Source organism: Vanessa atalanta, chromosome 11 (genome assembly GCF_905147765.1).
Source record: "Vanessa atalanta chromosome 11, ilVanAtal1.2, whole genome shotgun sequence".
Taxonomy (NCBI): Eukaryota; Metazoa; Arthropoda; class Insecta; order Lepidoptera; family Nymphalidae; genus Vanessa; species Vanessa atalanta.
The window spans coordinates 9656766-9673279 of NC_061881.1; the positions used below are offsets into that span (position 1 = coordinate 9656766).

Below are 16514 nucleotides of genomic sequence, written 5' to 3' on the forward strand. Positions count from 1 at the left end.
AAAGGTAGTCTATGTTCAGACAGATATTAATAAAATGTGTCTGATTTTGCGTTACAAATTATTTTAAACTGTAAAATAAATTATTTATAAAATATTTTGCATGAATTATGACGTCATTGATTTTTTAAATCTACATTTCTTCAGAAATTTCTAATCGAAAATGTTTTTTTAAAAACCGGCAATAAAAGTAGCTGCACTAACATCTCGCTTCACAGTTTTCGCTTCACACGATATGACATATAGTTACGGAATACCAAATATTTTTCAATTCAAGGTCGTATCGAAATGAGTTCAGAAATGAAAACTGTTTATAATCCTAACGTGGTTTTTGCAGAATCGCACTACTGCTCCGCCTTTGCAAGAATTCAGTAACAAAAGACTATGAGAGCTGCATTTAACAAGAAAAAAAGGAGTTGTTATGTTTATTTTATAACGTTTATTTATTAGTCTATACTAGTAGATCATAAAAGAGAAATATGAATGGTATAAAAATGTGTCCACAGCTTATGCATTCGAATTTGGTTTATTTGAACTAGTACCTGTCAAGGTCAAAGTTTTATTGTTACAGCCAGTAATCCAACCACCCGTTTCGCAGCGAACTATTTTGTTGCATATTATTTGGAAGCGTTGATATCATCCAAAGTATTTATTCGAATGTTATAGTTAAAGACAGACATATAATGTAATATATAAGACTGATTTTATATAATAAATGGCCAAGGTAACTAACATATTGAACTGAATAAGGATTAATAATTAATTGAAAAGGAAATAAAATGGCATACAAGCAAACTATTATTTTTCTTATTAATTTGTAATGGATAAATATAGTTATAGGTCTTTTCAGTACCTTTTTAAATAATATGATTTTCTAGTTTATTGTTCTTATACATGTCCTAAGGCTTAGCCAGCATTAGTCATATATTCATACGAAAACAGGTTGTTTTAACAAAACGCCGTCATATTTAGGCCTTTTTGTAAACATATATACTAGTACATATTGGATATACAAACCTCCCTCGTCTATTGCTCCATCTATGTTCGAGTGTACCGTATCAAATCCGTCGAATGGAAAACGTATAATTAAAATATTGTAAAGTAATATTTTGTTAAAAATAACGTTGAAATTCAATAAAAGTTCTATGTAAAGTATGTTATATAAAGATTGCATAAATATACTTTATTTCATACACTTTCAAGGGGGTATAACTTTAAAAAGTTTTGCGTCGCGATATCAATCGGTTGCATTCAAGTTTGTGAACTCCCGTGGGCACGTACTTTTGAATCTTGTGAAACTATTTGCTACTTATTTTGATTTTAAGTATTTTAAAGTTGTCGCTCTTAGACGTCCTTTGAGTTTGTTTCGTTTACTTTTTATTTAAAACTAGATCTTAAATGTAGTGTTAATAAAGTTATTTATTGATTGAAATGAAGCTAATACATGTTCCATGCACTGTTCGTAATTTAGATCCTATTTAATTCAATCAGCATGTCCTAACTCTTTTGATTAAGCATTTAATACCTGAAGCGTAAACATGTTTCAATCAAAATTACGAACAAACTCCGTTTCTATCAGTTGCTCTTTATATATGTATATAAATATTTTTTCAATTAAAATATTTTATAAGATATTGATAATTCAAAAAAATCTAATACAATAAATCAAACTTATGAAATATTATTATAAAAGTTGATCAAAACATTATTCAGTAAATTATCATAAATCTAAACATTAACTTAGTATAAAACGTCATAAATGGCATCAATAAGTTACCATTTAGATAAAAACATTATTAGTTAATTTCACTTTGAATAATAATAAGAGTTTCAGATACTATGAGTAAATACGATAAAAACGGAACAAATTTCAAGCAAATTGCTTTTATCGAAACGTCGTTAAAATAATAAATCTCTGACTTATGTATTTCATTAAAGACCCCTCAAAATGTAATCTGTCAAAACCAATGTTCTTGAGAAAAGCCACACTTGATCCCTTCAGATGGCGACGGTACGCCAGGAAAATTTAATTCCCCTGACGGAACTTTAATTGAATCCGCTCAAATCGATAGATACTTTTCTAATTATTCAACGAAGATTCGTATACGTTGAAGCAAATTACTCTCTTGTTTATCAAATAGAACATAGTTGTAAGCATTCAGCAGTTAAACGGGAGAACTAAAATATTCGAAACGCTAGAATTGATTTAATTTAAATGAATCGGGCAGTCTGTGGGACCGAATTTAAATACGAATAGATTTTCTTTAAATACTTAACGATGTAAAACTTTTCTAAAGAAAGTGCAGATAGTTTTAGATAACTAGTTTTGAGGACTGATTTGTGTGAAACATTTCAAAGCCAGAACTTAAAATTGAGAGTCGTAAAAATAATTGTTGAATCGATGCTACATTTTATATTTGAAATCCTTTGAGACGTTTTCATTATTAAATTAAATTTTAAGTAACTTATACAAACCCATGGAACTGAAATCAAATTAAATCAAAATATTCTCAAATAGACTCTTGCGAACAATATAGAATTGTCATTTTATTAAATTAATTTAGATTTAAAAATACTACAGATTCTTAGTAACGTAACGTAGATTGCACCGAAAAAAAGGAAATTCAGTAGTAATTACAACAGTATCTAAATTCTACAGATTTATGCAATATAGCAAAACATTCTATAACAGTAATTAATTTTAACATTATCTTTAATATAACAATAGAAAATACACCGAGTTTTAAAACATTGAAAGTCACCAACAATATTTTTAATGCTGTTGGACTAAAAGCTAAAAAAGAACAAAATCAATCGTGCACTTAAGGAAATGTCAGGTCGAGTTAAAATAATTCAACATTTTTAATATGAAAGTTAACTGGTCTCTTTAACTGAGAGAAATATTACCAGAAATATTTATTTAAAATCGAAATTATATTACCGAGCGTATTTTAAAGATAAATGAAAAAAATATATGGAAATGATGCTATTCTGTGCGGTCGGCTAATGAAGCAGTTTGGGCGACTAATTTGCTAAATTGTGTGCACGGCGAATATTATACCCGAACTAAGCATTCGGATATGAGAGAGCTTATGTATAATACGAACGAGTTTTAAAGCTGGAAAACGGGCACTTACATTTAATATGAACTGAAATACCAATAAAATTCGAAATACGTTTTTTTTTTTTGCTTTGCTTTACGTCAAACGACAATAAAAAATTGACGTACAATTGAAATTAGCTTGACGAAAATAAATATGTTTTTTAAATTTAGAACCAATCATGGTATTACATTTAAAAAAAAAAAGACTTGTCAAAAATGATATACAATTTTTTTACTTCTATTGAAGTAATCCTTGCTGTATTTCGTATCTGTTCAGCTTCAGTGATTATAACATCTTTGCCAGCAGGGAAATTGGTTCATCTGGAACGTGCAAGCTATTGTCGCCTTTATAGCCTCCATTTTGTGCAGTGCTAATAACACTGTCAGAGGAAGGTAGTTACGGTTCACAATGGGGAACGGTGAGATTTAATTACAGGCATGAGTCAGGATTCATGATGATTGTTGAGAAATATTATCGAGTTTTAAATCGTGGTGCTAATTTTTCCTTTTCTTTAATAATAACCTAGTCTGACTACGTTTCTTTACAGCATATAATATTAAAAAGAACTAGGAGCAAACAATTTAAATATTTTATACCGTGGAATATTTAATGCCTTATCGCACATAAAATGTTTCTATCAGTTACGCTAGAAGATAAATTATATAATAATAACTTAACTACAAATAAGTCAATTTCCTTTCAAAACTCATTAAATTAATAAATGAAACAAATATCACAAACGTTGTACAAAGTCATAAATTAAAGAACAGATTTTTTTTTTCATTTTTCGGTTTTGTGCGAATCTGGGTAGGTACCCTTGCTCATATTCTATCGCGAAATAGTATTAATTTGTGTTCCAGTTTGAATGAGTTAATTTAACTACATGTATAAGGGACATGCCATCTCAAAGTTGGCCCAACAACTAACCAAGGGCGCATGTAAGGAATAAAGATGATTATTTTTTTCACGACGCCAACGTCTATGGACAGTGATGACCACATACAACAAGATGGCCATACTTGTGCCATAAAAAAAAAACATTACATTATAAAAATATTTCTTATATTTTCTGTGATAAAATCGTGTAAAATAAATGAAAACAATACCTAATAAATGATTATTGTCTTTGTATCAAACACTGACATTGAATACGTTGGTAATTGGAATGTTCATTATATTTACAAGTTTTCTTTGTAAGTGAGTCTGTTTTATTTCTCTGATATTTATCTCATTACTAAAAGGAATCATAAATAATATATATTACTATAATATATTTGAAAATAGTATTATATTCTTTTTAATAGAGTAATTTTTGTTTCATGTATTTCTGAGCAAGAGAGCGGATTGCGGGTTCAAACCCAAGCAAGTACCGTTAAACTTTCATGTGCTTAATTTGTGTTTATAATTCATATCGTGTTCGGTGAAGGAAACATCGTGATGAAACCTGCATGATGTGTCTAATTTCAACGAAATTCTGCTACATGTGTATCCGCTATCCTGAGCAGCGTGGTGGATTAAGCTCCAAACCTCCTCAAAGGAAGAGGAGGCTAAGGCCTAGCAGTCGGAAATTAACAGACTTACTGTATTTCTATACTGATAAAAAGATGAAAAGTATGACTTGAATATAAATATAATATTAACATAATATATAACTATAGAAATATATATGTAACGATCGTTTACTTTTATTTATTTTTTTCTATATAATTTTGTTCGTCAACAATCCTTCATAAATAAAACGTTTGTATAATATTGTTTAACGTTACTCCGTATGAAAACTCATAAATATATCATTTGACTTAACTTACTTATTAATATGGAACGAGTTCTGTGTATTCGGGACTGAATTTTAAATGAAATTCTGAAAGAAAAAGTGAAATTACTCATACATATACATATATACATGTACATGAACGCTGAATTTTACGTAGTCTTATTAAAACTTGTCAAAAGAAATGTCCCGTTTCATATTAAACAAAAGTTAACAAATTGATTTTAATATTCTTTAAAAGACACTACTGTTAAACAGCGATATACTTACTAGTGCTGAGTTTTAAAAGGTCACTAAGCTAATGTAATTTAAAGGAACATAGGCTCTTAGTTTCTCTGGTTAACGGAATGAAAAACTTTATTTTTAATGTTTAATCAAAATTAATAAATAATTAAATACGACTCAAATTTTAATTGAAAAGGAAAACTAATAAAACTAATATCGTGAAAATAAACGATTAAATTATTCGTTACATGAAAAGTAACTATTTTAATATTAATATTATATATTTAAGTACTTATTTAAAAGCAACTAGAGATGTATTTTACCTTTTTTATATATATAAAAGCGAAATACCACTCACTGATGAATCACAAAATCTTTGAAACTATAACACCTACAAACTTGTAATTTGCAAACTACGAATGCCTATCCGCATAGAATTTTACGAAACTCCAGCTCTAAGGGGGATAAACTGGGGCTAGTTTCATAAATTACGCGCGTGTAAAGCCGCAGGCTCAGCTAGTTTATTGTAAAAATACACAAAAGTCGAACGGCAAGTATTTCCAATATAAAATAACGTTCACTCAATCGCCTTTCCATTCTCAGATATAATCATTCTTACCTTTTAATAGTGTCTGGTTCATTTGAGTGGTTTGCGAACGAAAATTTCTCAGACATCTTTTCCATTTGGAGGTGCTCCAAGATCTTTTATTGTCGGTATCGAAGTGTCTCGAACTTTACTTGGTCTTTAATGGAGTACCACTTCTATTCTATTTAAATATTATTACGTTTAACTTCGTTGTAACAGAGAGAAATGGCGATTGTTACAATAATTTCAACAGAATTTGACTCGTCTTCTATTAAATTGAATTGACAGAAACTTTTAAACTCTAGGTATATATCAATCATATACAAATACACGTTGAACATTGTTAACGAGGGCGGATCCCTGGTGAGTTGTAGCGTGATGTTAGAACTTTTTTCAATATATATGTTACAGTCGTAGTGATTAGATAGCTATTATACGTAATGACTGGTTATTATATAAAATACCAAAATTGACTAGCCAATGTGATAAATTAATCACTTTATCCGGATATTCATAGTAGCGGGTCAAAATTAGCCAAAATAATAAATACGATCTAATTTAGTGTATAAATTTAAGTTAAATAACAATGTCAATAAACGTATAATTAGTATCTATGAAAATATTATTTTAATTCTTAAAATAAATAGTATAGTTATTACTTTATAAATAACAGTATAACATTGCTCCACGTATAGTGCGGTATGCTTAACGCAGATTGAAATATAATTTTATAATCTTTACCTACTTGTTTTACTATATTGTCTAAGTCTTCGAAGACATTACATACAAGTTAATGTGATAAGTTCTGTTTCAATTATCCCTTTTTATAAATTGAGTAGATTTTATTTAATAGATAAAAAATAGTCCAGTTTATTTAATAAGTAATAATCCGGATTTATTACTTTGGCTGTAAAATATAAACTATCTAGCTATAAAATATTCATTCGAATAAACTTGTATATCTTAAGAAAAAAAAAATTAAATCTTTAGCTTTATACCAAAATTTAGTTTTAAATATACGAAGTATAAATTCATAGTTTCATTTTGTTTCAGGCTATGGAATTATACCGTTGAAGATACCACCGTCACCAGCAACTCATTGCACTCTTCACACCACGGTCGGTTGCGTTGGTAACGACGAGTGTACGGCTACAAGTCACAGTGTCATACGTTTGCTGGGACCAGTTCGGGACGTCATAGTACGACCAGCCCGACATCATTACCGTCCGGGCGAAACAAGTAAGTTAATTAATTATGAAAAATAAATACTCTCCACTATGCAGAAACACCGTAGTGCATTCTACGAAATGAAAATGTTTTATTAAAAAATAAAAGCTTAATGGAATTGGCTTCAATACAATCTATGGATAATTTGATAAATTACTCCCAGTTCATTGGTCTTTCAAAATGTTCTATTCAATTTTTATATCTGTGTAATGCGGAGAATATTTTGAAAGATAATATCTCTTTGGATGTTAATATTTTTCTCGTCTTGAATAATGGATTTTTTGTTGTTGAGTATTTTAGAAGCAACCGTTTGAATAAACATCTATTATGTTCGGTTGAAAGCAGCAGAAGGTATTGGGCGTAATTAATTAGATTTTCGATCACCCTGTCACCATCGTGATTGGCGGCTTTTTTACGTTAACAATTTTATTCTTTTTGAGACAAGTATTTAACGTCAAGGTTTTGTGTAAGGCCTTCTATTTAAAATAAGTTAATTAATTTTTATTTTATTTTATATTCCTAATTATTAGCAATTTACTTCTTGCATATTTATGTTCATTATAAATGAGCGCTAATAATAGATCATTTATTTGCGTTCCTTAAAATTAATTTGGTCCAATAAATATTTTATGTTCGGACGAAAGAATTGACTCGATACCATATAAATATGTACTAGAAGACAGCCAAAATTTCAAATTTGGAATACCAAAACATGGTAGCCAGTGTCACTATAGGCACAAGGGACATAACATCCCAGTTTCCAAGGTTGGTGGCACATTGGCGATGTAAGGATTGGTTAAAAATTCTTACGGTGCCAATGTCTATGAACAGTAGGGACAACTTACCATTTGTCCGTCTCTATGCTGTAAATAAAAGCATGATTTCCCGAACCTAATAGTTACTTTGGTTAGTTACACGAAGAACATATTGTATCGAGCTACAAATGTCAACCTTGTGAACTGTTGCCAACTTTTCCTCATTGTCCAAGTTAGAACGTAACACGGCTTACGGTAATTAATTACGTAGCAAAGCCCATATATTACGCTGGAAACTGCTTTAGCCGGATAAATTGTCTTTCAACTGTTTCACGGGGATTTGTGGCCTCATTTTTATTGATGGCTTAACTTAGATAGTCGATGAACGCCTGAACGGTGTCGTTACGCTTTAAATTTTATCTCTCGTTGAATTCTTTATTTAATTTATATTTTATCACAATTTAAACAATATTAGTACTAAATAGTTTTTTTACGTATTCAAAATCGAAACTTTTTTTTAAAGAGGGATTTTAAGGGCATTTTCTTCGTTCTTTAACAGGATTACACGTAAACTCTACTATCAGTTCGGAATGTAGATTTTATCAAGAAGAACCGGTAAAAACCTCAGGGCTTTATCTTTTCAAAAAATAAATAAATGTATAAAAATATATGAAGTAAAATTATAGATATTTTTTTATAGAGAAGTCGCTATTATACTATCGTATGTCTACGTCATTTCCATCCTTAATTTTTGCCGTAAATTTCCTATCCGTCATCAGTTTTATTTGTATCTTTCTTAATATATCCTTTTTTATTAATATGTATTCTTAACAATTTCATAAAATTATCCCAATGATATCAAGGTTTGTTTTGATAATTAAATTTTTTTAAGTAAAAAAGGTCACTAAATGTATATATTATGGCCAATGAGCCATTCATTACATGGCCAATACGCTACCAACATTGACAACTGAGATGTTATGTCGTTTGTGCTTGTACTTACATTGGCTCACCTTTCAAACCGAATACTAAGTATTGCTCCTTGTCGGTATATAACGAGTTGGTGGTCCCTATCGAGACGAATTTGCACAAAACTGTACCACAGAGTAAATTACTGCAGAAAAAAAGTAAAAAGTGTTTATTCGTTGCTTCATTTGCTAAAATTTTAACAAAAAATTTTATATCATCCATTACGGAGATTAAACATAACATCAAAGTTCAATTCACACACTCCATTTAAAAACGATAAACATGTTTTATTCCCGTTTTTATTTGCTTTTTATTTCGAAAACGGTAATGATAAAGTTATGAGAGATACGTTATATAATCCATCGTATATTTCATAATGTTTGTGCCTTTTGTAAGCAGCTTATCGGTTATTTATTACATTTATCATTCATGATACATTAATTTATGTTCTATTATCATTATCCCGAATATTCTGGATTATTTAATGAGTTTTTGTAAAGAGGTTTTATGTTTTAAATGTTTTATTTTATTTTTAATTTGATATTGAAATTTTATTTTTATACTGTAATAAATATATATATATATATATATATATAATTCATAGTATTTATTTGTCTAGATATATATACTTTGTAGATAAAATGCGTAGGACATGACTGCGTGGTAGGGCTTTAAAAATTTAAATAAATTTGAAAACAAAGAGTCGATCCTAGTCGTAATTTTATTAATCTACTATTTTACTTAACTTAGGTTATTAATATATCAAGATAGAGTGTCGCACTACAAAATAACCAAAGCAATGGGAATTCTTGAAACTTCCGAAAACTGTTGGTCATTATTTTCTCCAATAAGTTCTTAGCTTTGACTGTGTATTATATATCAAATTGATTTTCAAATATCGAATTGATTTTTTTTTATCGAAATTAATAAAGATTTGACTGATTTACTTATTAAGTGTAAATTTGGGCAGCTTAGTGCACGTTGAATATTAAGATACAAACATATAATAAACATATTGGATAGATAACTCAAACGCCAGTTCATTGCTCGATGATAAAATGGCATTTTATGTTGATTCAGGATATAAAAATAAATTAAATTTTCATAATTCATGTACTGCTACTCAGATATTACTGTGTGCGCTTATGCACAACCACACGCATACGTATGTACGTGTATGTACGTACGTATATGTACGTAATGTTTATTAATGTGTATTTACATATGTATGTAAACACACATTATTACTACCTCTTCGATGTACTTAAATATAGTTTTTAATTGCAAATAAATTAATTACAATAAAATAATATTAATAAAAACATAATAGGTTTTTATTATTTTGATATGTGTAATTGCTTGTTTTTTTACCACTAATATACATACATATAGTTTCTTACATATTTAAACAGTCTCTAAATTGTGAATGTTTGATTTTGTAATAAATCGAGAGGTTTGATATTGTCTATTTCGAGCGACTGACACTTAATAAGTGGTACTGCGAGCAAATTCGCGTGTATAAAATTCCCTCTCATCGTTATCTCATAACACGCCCAAAAGAAGTTTATCTTCAAAAACATATATATTTTGTGATTTCTTTGTTTCAGTTACATTCTGGATTCTTGCTTTGGACCACGATCTGCGCTTGGTGAGACACGAAATCGCGTACGTCGCTCTCAGTGATCCAGCTGGAACTAAAGTCGCCATATGGGATCAACTGTCTATGGATGAAGGTGAGGTTGTCTGCCTTGTTGATCTAGTTGCTGACACTGTGGTCGTGGGTTCGAGCCCTCGGCTGCTCCGATACAAGAATACGGAGTTTTTCGATCGAAAAAGTCTCATTAACAGCCCGGAGCCCTTTCCAGTCGCGTCGGATGCGCCATCCCATCGATTTAATACATTATTAATTTAAGTATCTTTAATTTTTTTATTATTTAAATATTTTTAATCATTCTTGTATAGGTATTTAATTATATTGTAACGTCTAAGCGTTTATGACGTCATACCATCGTAAGCTGTGACAACAACTATCGTTGAACTATGTACGTAGTTGAAATTATTTATCTTTCCAAACACACTTATAAAAACAGTATATTTTCTCAGAAATTTCAATAAGAATTCAATAGAACTCAAAGTAAAAATCACAAGTTTGACTATTATCCACAGATAGCACAAACTTTATTATTAATACCTTATTGCAATGAATATTTAATAAACTTTATTTTGAAAAAGATCATTCATATATACGCTCGTGTAATTGTACGCGTGTGTTTGAGTGTGTGTGTATATTATTTAAAAGCGTATTAATGATTCAATCATAAAAAAGGTGAAATAATATTTATTAAGGATATTCTCCGAAAGTGCCCAAACAAGAGATAATCAAAATACATTACGAAACATGACTCAGTGGATAACTTTATAATACAACGAAGGTAGACTGTTTACCATCTAAAAGCTTTTCTATGTCACATCAGCGAGGATCAGCTCTGACAGATTCAATTTCCGATTATAAATAATCTTAGTATCACGGGGAAAGGTGCGAATCAGACATTCTTAAAGGTTAAATGAAAAAAAAAAATATGATTAAAATTCATAATATTCAGTTGAATCGCCCATGGACATCGGCGCTGTAAGAAATATTTAATTAAATTCGAAATATTAATTACCCTACATCGTCAATGCATCACCAACCTAGGGAACTAAGATGTTATGTCCCTTGTTCCTGTAGTTACACTGACTCACTCAGTCTTCAAACTGTAACACAACAATACTTAGTATTGTTGTTTGGCGCTAGAATATCTACCCACAAGGGTTTGCATATAGCCATAGCCAAGCACAAGCTTAATAAATAAATGGAATATTCAAGAAAAACTCCTTTCCAGAAATATAACATCTACATTTATATTTTAACAGTTAAAAAACCTACTGTTTGGTTTAAAAATAAATATATTATAAATTCAATAGCCTGTTTGTTGAGAAAGGTCTATCATTAGACCAAATAACTTCTCTAGTCATAAACGACTAACATTGATAGCAATATAAGTACTAATATAAAAAACAGCCACGAATAACTACGGAGCTAGTTTTAAATAAAATAAACGGGACCGATTTAAAGCGTTTGAAAGTAAAAGTGAGAGCTTCAGACTTAAAATATGAGTCATTAATTTCCATAAATGAAATGTAGTAGTCGATATTAATACATTCAAAATTGAAGTAAACACAAGATTATCCAATTATGTGCGTAGAGTTTTCGAGGATGTTTATTAATAATTATTAGAAAATGAATCGTACGTTACGTCTGTTTGTTTTGTTTCAAAGGTATCAATTTCAGTTGTCATTAATTTAAATTCAACCGAACACAATATGTCTGAATAGTAATTAATTGTTTAACGAAAATCGACAACCTTGTTATTGGACTAGCTGCAAGGTTGTAGATTCCAATATTCTAAATTAAATCCTCGAGTAGGACAAATAAAAAGATCGGGGTTTTCTGCCAGGAGTTTGAAAGTTAACACTGTACCTATCGTAAGTATTTGGTCATGCGCGTGAACCATCTCACTTCCTATCGGATTTCCATTCAATCGCTGTCATTCCAGTGTCCCTGTGGCTCTGACTACCCTTGAGATTTACCGTTTGTGACCAAAATCTGTCATGATGATATCAAATTTCATAATAATTCATTTAGGTCTTTTCGGTGAAGATATACTTCAAGCACCTCTGTGAATTATAAAATATAGATTTCCATTAATTCATAAACTGCTTGGTAAATATTCAAACGCATCTTCCTATCGAACAAGAAATATAGTTTTTATGAGTAGCATCTGAATTGTTACTACATTCAAATGTAAAAACGATGTAACGAAAACTAAACTGTAATCAAAGGAAAGCGACTTAAACTGAAACTCCATTAACTTTGGCAAGCCGCAAATGAGCTAGACAAGTTTAGGAACTATCAAAGCAAATTGTTCCTTGTCATGCTTGAAGATACCTTTGTAACTTCAAATTGCTTTGAGACTGTGAAAGCAAATCAACTCACAGGATTTGACATATAGGTATATAATGGTCATTTTCATTCTCGACCTACATATTGAACAAAGGAATTAAATCATTTATCTTTAAGTGATTGTAAAAATTAAAACGCTTTCCATTACTTGTCTTCGCCTTTAGACATTTTACTACAAGAATAAACTACTCGTTAGACCGTCAATGTATTGTAATTATATGGTTATTGAATTTGCTTACTTCATGAACGAAAAATAAAATGAAGAAGTAGCAATTCAGTATTAAGACTTTGTCGTAGAAAAGAGTAAAAAGAGTAAAGACGATGAAAAAGAGTAACTACTGTTTCTTGCCGGTTCTTCTCGGTAGAATCTACATTCCGAACCGGCGGTAGCTTTACTTTAAATAGTTTGTTAAATGACGATTCAAAAGTGCTTGTAAAAGCCTACTTGTATAAAGTATATTTTGATTAGCTTTGATTTGAATGATACATGATTGATTGGTACACATCCAGACGAGCTTGCACAAAGCTGTACTACAGAATATTTTGATTTTTATAATTCTGTGTAGCCAAATTCATGGTTTAAATTTTTAAATTTTAGAGATAAAATGTAAAAACTTCATTGTTAAGATATAATAAACATAACGTAAATTATTTTCTACAATATAATTAATGGTTTTTGTAACTAAGTTATAAATTATGAATTTGACTAAATTTCATTTAATAATCATTCATAAACAATCTTCATTGAATATGTCGAAACATATAACGCCATTGTCTTTTTTTAAGTCATACTCTTATGAGAAATAATAAAAGAATAGTATTTTGATCACTTAATACTAAACTAACATTTAATGCTTTGAAAACTTCAAGATCGAAGTTATTCTATACCTTTTTAACTTTTGCTCTCATTCAGTTATCTTATATTCTGCAAACTTGTATATCTTCAGTGACTCCGACAAGCCTCTCTAATTGCAAAGTAACTTCGCCATTGTTGCTCTTCCTGACTTCGAAGTTACGACCAATAAGCGAAGCACTTCATTTTGTTTCGACGCTCGAAGCAAGAAGTTATTGCACGCTTTCATATTTGCTAATCCAATATCGGATTCGGATTTTTGATGCCTTCGAGAATAATATTCGCTGCCAAAAAATTGTGAAGATATTTTTATAAATTTCTACGCAATTGTAAGTTTATATTTATAATATTGAGTATCAGTTAAGAGTAGAAGTAAATTCTAAAAAAACTTTACAAAGAATGGAATATGGAATTCCAATTTCAAAATTGTTTTTAGTACGACTTTAGTAGTAATAATAGGACTATATATAATTTATAATCGATAAAAATAATACAGATAACAAAATAGATAAAGTATTGATATAGTAAAAGGGAATAAAAGTTACATCCCGAAGTATAATTATATCATTGACTGTTTCGAAGAAAGTCTCAGAAACGAGCAATTATTTGCATTTAAACTAGTAACGAAATGATTTAAAATACCCTTATAAATAAACTTCGCTCTCTGAAATATAATTCAAGGACATATCAGCCTTGGAAAATCTTATAGACATTTCAAAAATGTAACTTAATTTGATTTCCGACCGATACAGAGTCAAATTCTTAGCCATCAGAGCAACGGGTGGGCGTTTCTATAAAAGCATTTTCTTGTCATTTGCAACGTAACCCGTGTCAAATTTTGATAGATTGGGCTTGCCTTACGCGTCCCCTCTGACTTATCTTTGACGTATTATTGAAATTTTCCTATTGATTGATTTGATTATTTCATAATAAAAACATAACATTGCTTTGAGATTTATTCCTGAAATTCTTTGGACCGATGACGTATTACAAAGGTCGAATGTTGAACTATAATAAAGTATTTTTGTATGTATTTGTAATGGGTTTGACGCAAAGTTATAATAAGTATAAGTAGAAATAAAATTTAACAAAGACATATTCGTGAAAAATATTTTTTTATGTTTTGAAAAATCAATATATAATCAACACCCTCATGCCCTCATCCCAATTCGAATTGGAGTCGACGCAGCATGTCTTCTTCTTCCATACTTCTCTGTCTGACGTCATCTAGCATGCAGCATTATTTCCAGTCATATCGGCTTTAATCATATGAAAAATCTATATATTATGTTACATTAATTTTGAATGTCTATTCAACCAATTTCTGTGTAGCCATTTCTCAAAAAACAAGTCTCCATCGAAGCGATGACTTTTGCACAATCATAATTCCTTCGAAATATAAGAATTCTTAATAGAAAATCCAAGAAGTACTCATAATGATCACTAACCTCAATCACAAAGAATTCGAAATATATTTATGTTACTACATGGAAATGCTCAATGGAAATTCACTCAAATTCATTCAAGATTCCAAATAATCTCTTCTACTTTCCGTCGTTTTTATAGGATAATAGATTTATCAATAACTTTTAGTTTCGGAACACAAGAATTCTTTTACGTAAGCAAAGGGATCAAGTAGTTACACCTGACATCGGTATGGGTTACCCTTACTATGTTAACATGCTCGTAGAAAACTTTCTGATACCCGTATTATTTTTATTTCAGTTTTATATCACGCATTATTATTGAAATAATCTTATTTATACACTTTAGAATTCAGAAAACCCTGATTATTAAAACAAAATATCCCTTTTATTTTTCAATTCATATCATTTTTCGCAAATAATTCTAATAAAGAATCCTTGAAAAGGACTTAATAGTATATAACAATTATAGTTAAAAATACAGATTTATGATATAAATTAAAAATAATGTTTTCTAGAAAAATCTTAGATTATTACCAGTATTCATGTCGTGAGTAATATATTTTTTGCACTTATTGCTTTAATTATAGAGTAATTACAATAAGTAGATGGGCTGGCAAATAGGCCACCCTGACCCATAGACATTGGTGCCTCATCACCAATACGCCAACCTTGGAAACAACGTTGTAATGATTGTGCTTATAAAATCACCGGATCACTCGCCCTTGAAGGGTGAATGAGTGCAGTTTGGCGGTATATGTGTGATTGGTAACTTCTGAAACAGGCTCGCGTCCTATCATCAAGTAATCTCATCAACATCTCAATGAATCTACTCTGAAGTTCTAACTATCAAAGACAGATCAGACAGCATTCTAACGAGAGAGATTAAACGCAGGATGAAGAGTTTTACAAGCTTCCCATGGTTTTAGAGTACAATACTACCAACTATTACATCGATGAAGATTATAACGTTTTTTCATTAAACAAAATATCTGTTTTGGAACTACAGGGCTGCAAAACAAACACGAAAATCACATGAAACGTAAATAAAGTTATCTTCGCTTTTCTTCATGAAACTTATAGAAGTTTATCAGATTTTGAGTATTGCATTATGTTTATGTATAAAAGTTTTGAGTATGTAACATATTATAATAAAAAAATGTTCATACATATATTTAAGTAGTAAGGATGACGATGTCACAATTACGAGTATGTAATGTAGAATTCCCAACTTCATCCGATTAAGTCGTTAAAAGTTTTAATTTTTCCCGCCAATAAATTAAATATGTCGCGCTGAGAACATACTTATATAATTTATTTCCTTCCGAGGGTGAAGCTATGACCGGTAGTGCTAGTTGTGCATACATTCGAAGTGACCTCTTAAATAAAGCTATTTTCTCTAATATATATGATTACATTCCATTAGGTTAGATATGTTTCAACCCAAACTATTTACACAAACCATTGCGAATAAGAGCCGAGATGGCCCAGTGGTTAGAATGCGTGCTTCTTAACCGATGATTTCGGGCTCAAACCCAGGCAGGCACCACTGAAATTTCATGTGCTTAATTTGTGTTTATAATTCATCTCGTGCTCGGCG

General features: G+C 30.1%; 1 protein-coding gene across 1 annotated transcript in view; it reads left to right on the forward strand.

Annotated features, from left to right (window-relative positions):
• LOC125067301 (C3 and PZP-like alpha-2-macroglobulin domain-containing protein 8) overlaps window positions 1-16514 on the forward strand; it is a 229109-nt gene that overhangs the window by 132755 nt on the left and 79840 nt on the right. Inside the window, exons 4-5 of the mRNA XM_047675818.1 lie at window positions 6737-6922; window positions 10242-10367. Coding sequence (XP_047531774.1) covers window positions 6737-6922; window positions 10242-10367 — 312 coding nt within the window. The remainder of the gene's footprint in view (window positions 1-6736; window positions 6923-10241; window positions 10368-16514) is intronic.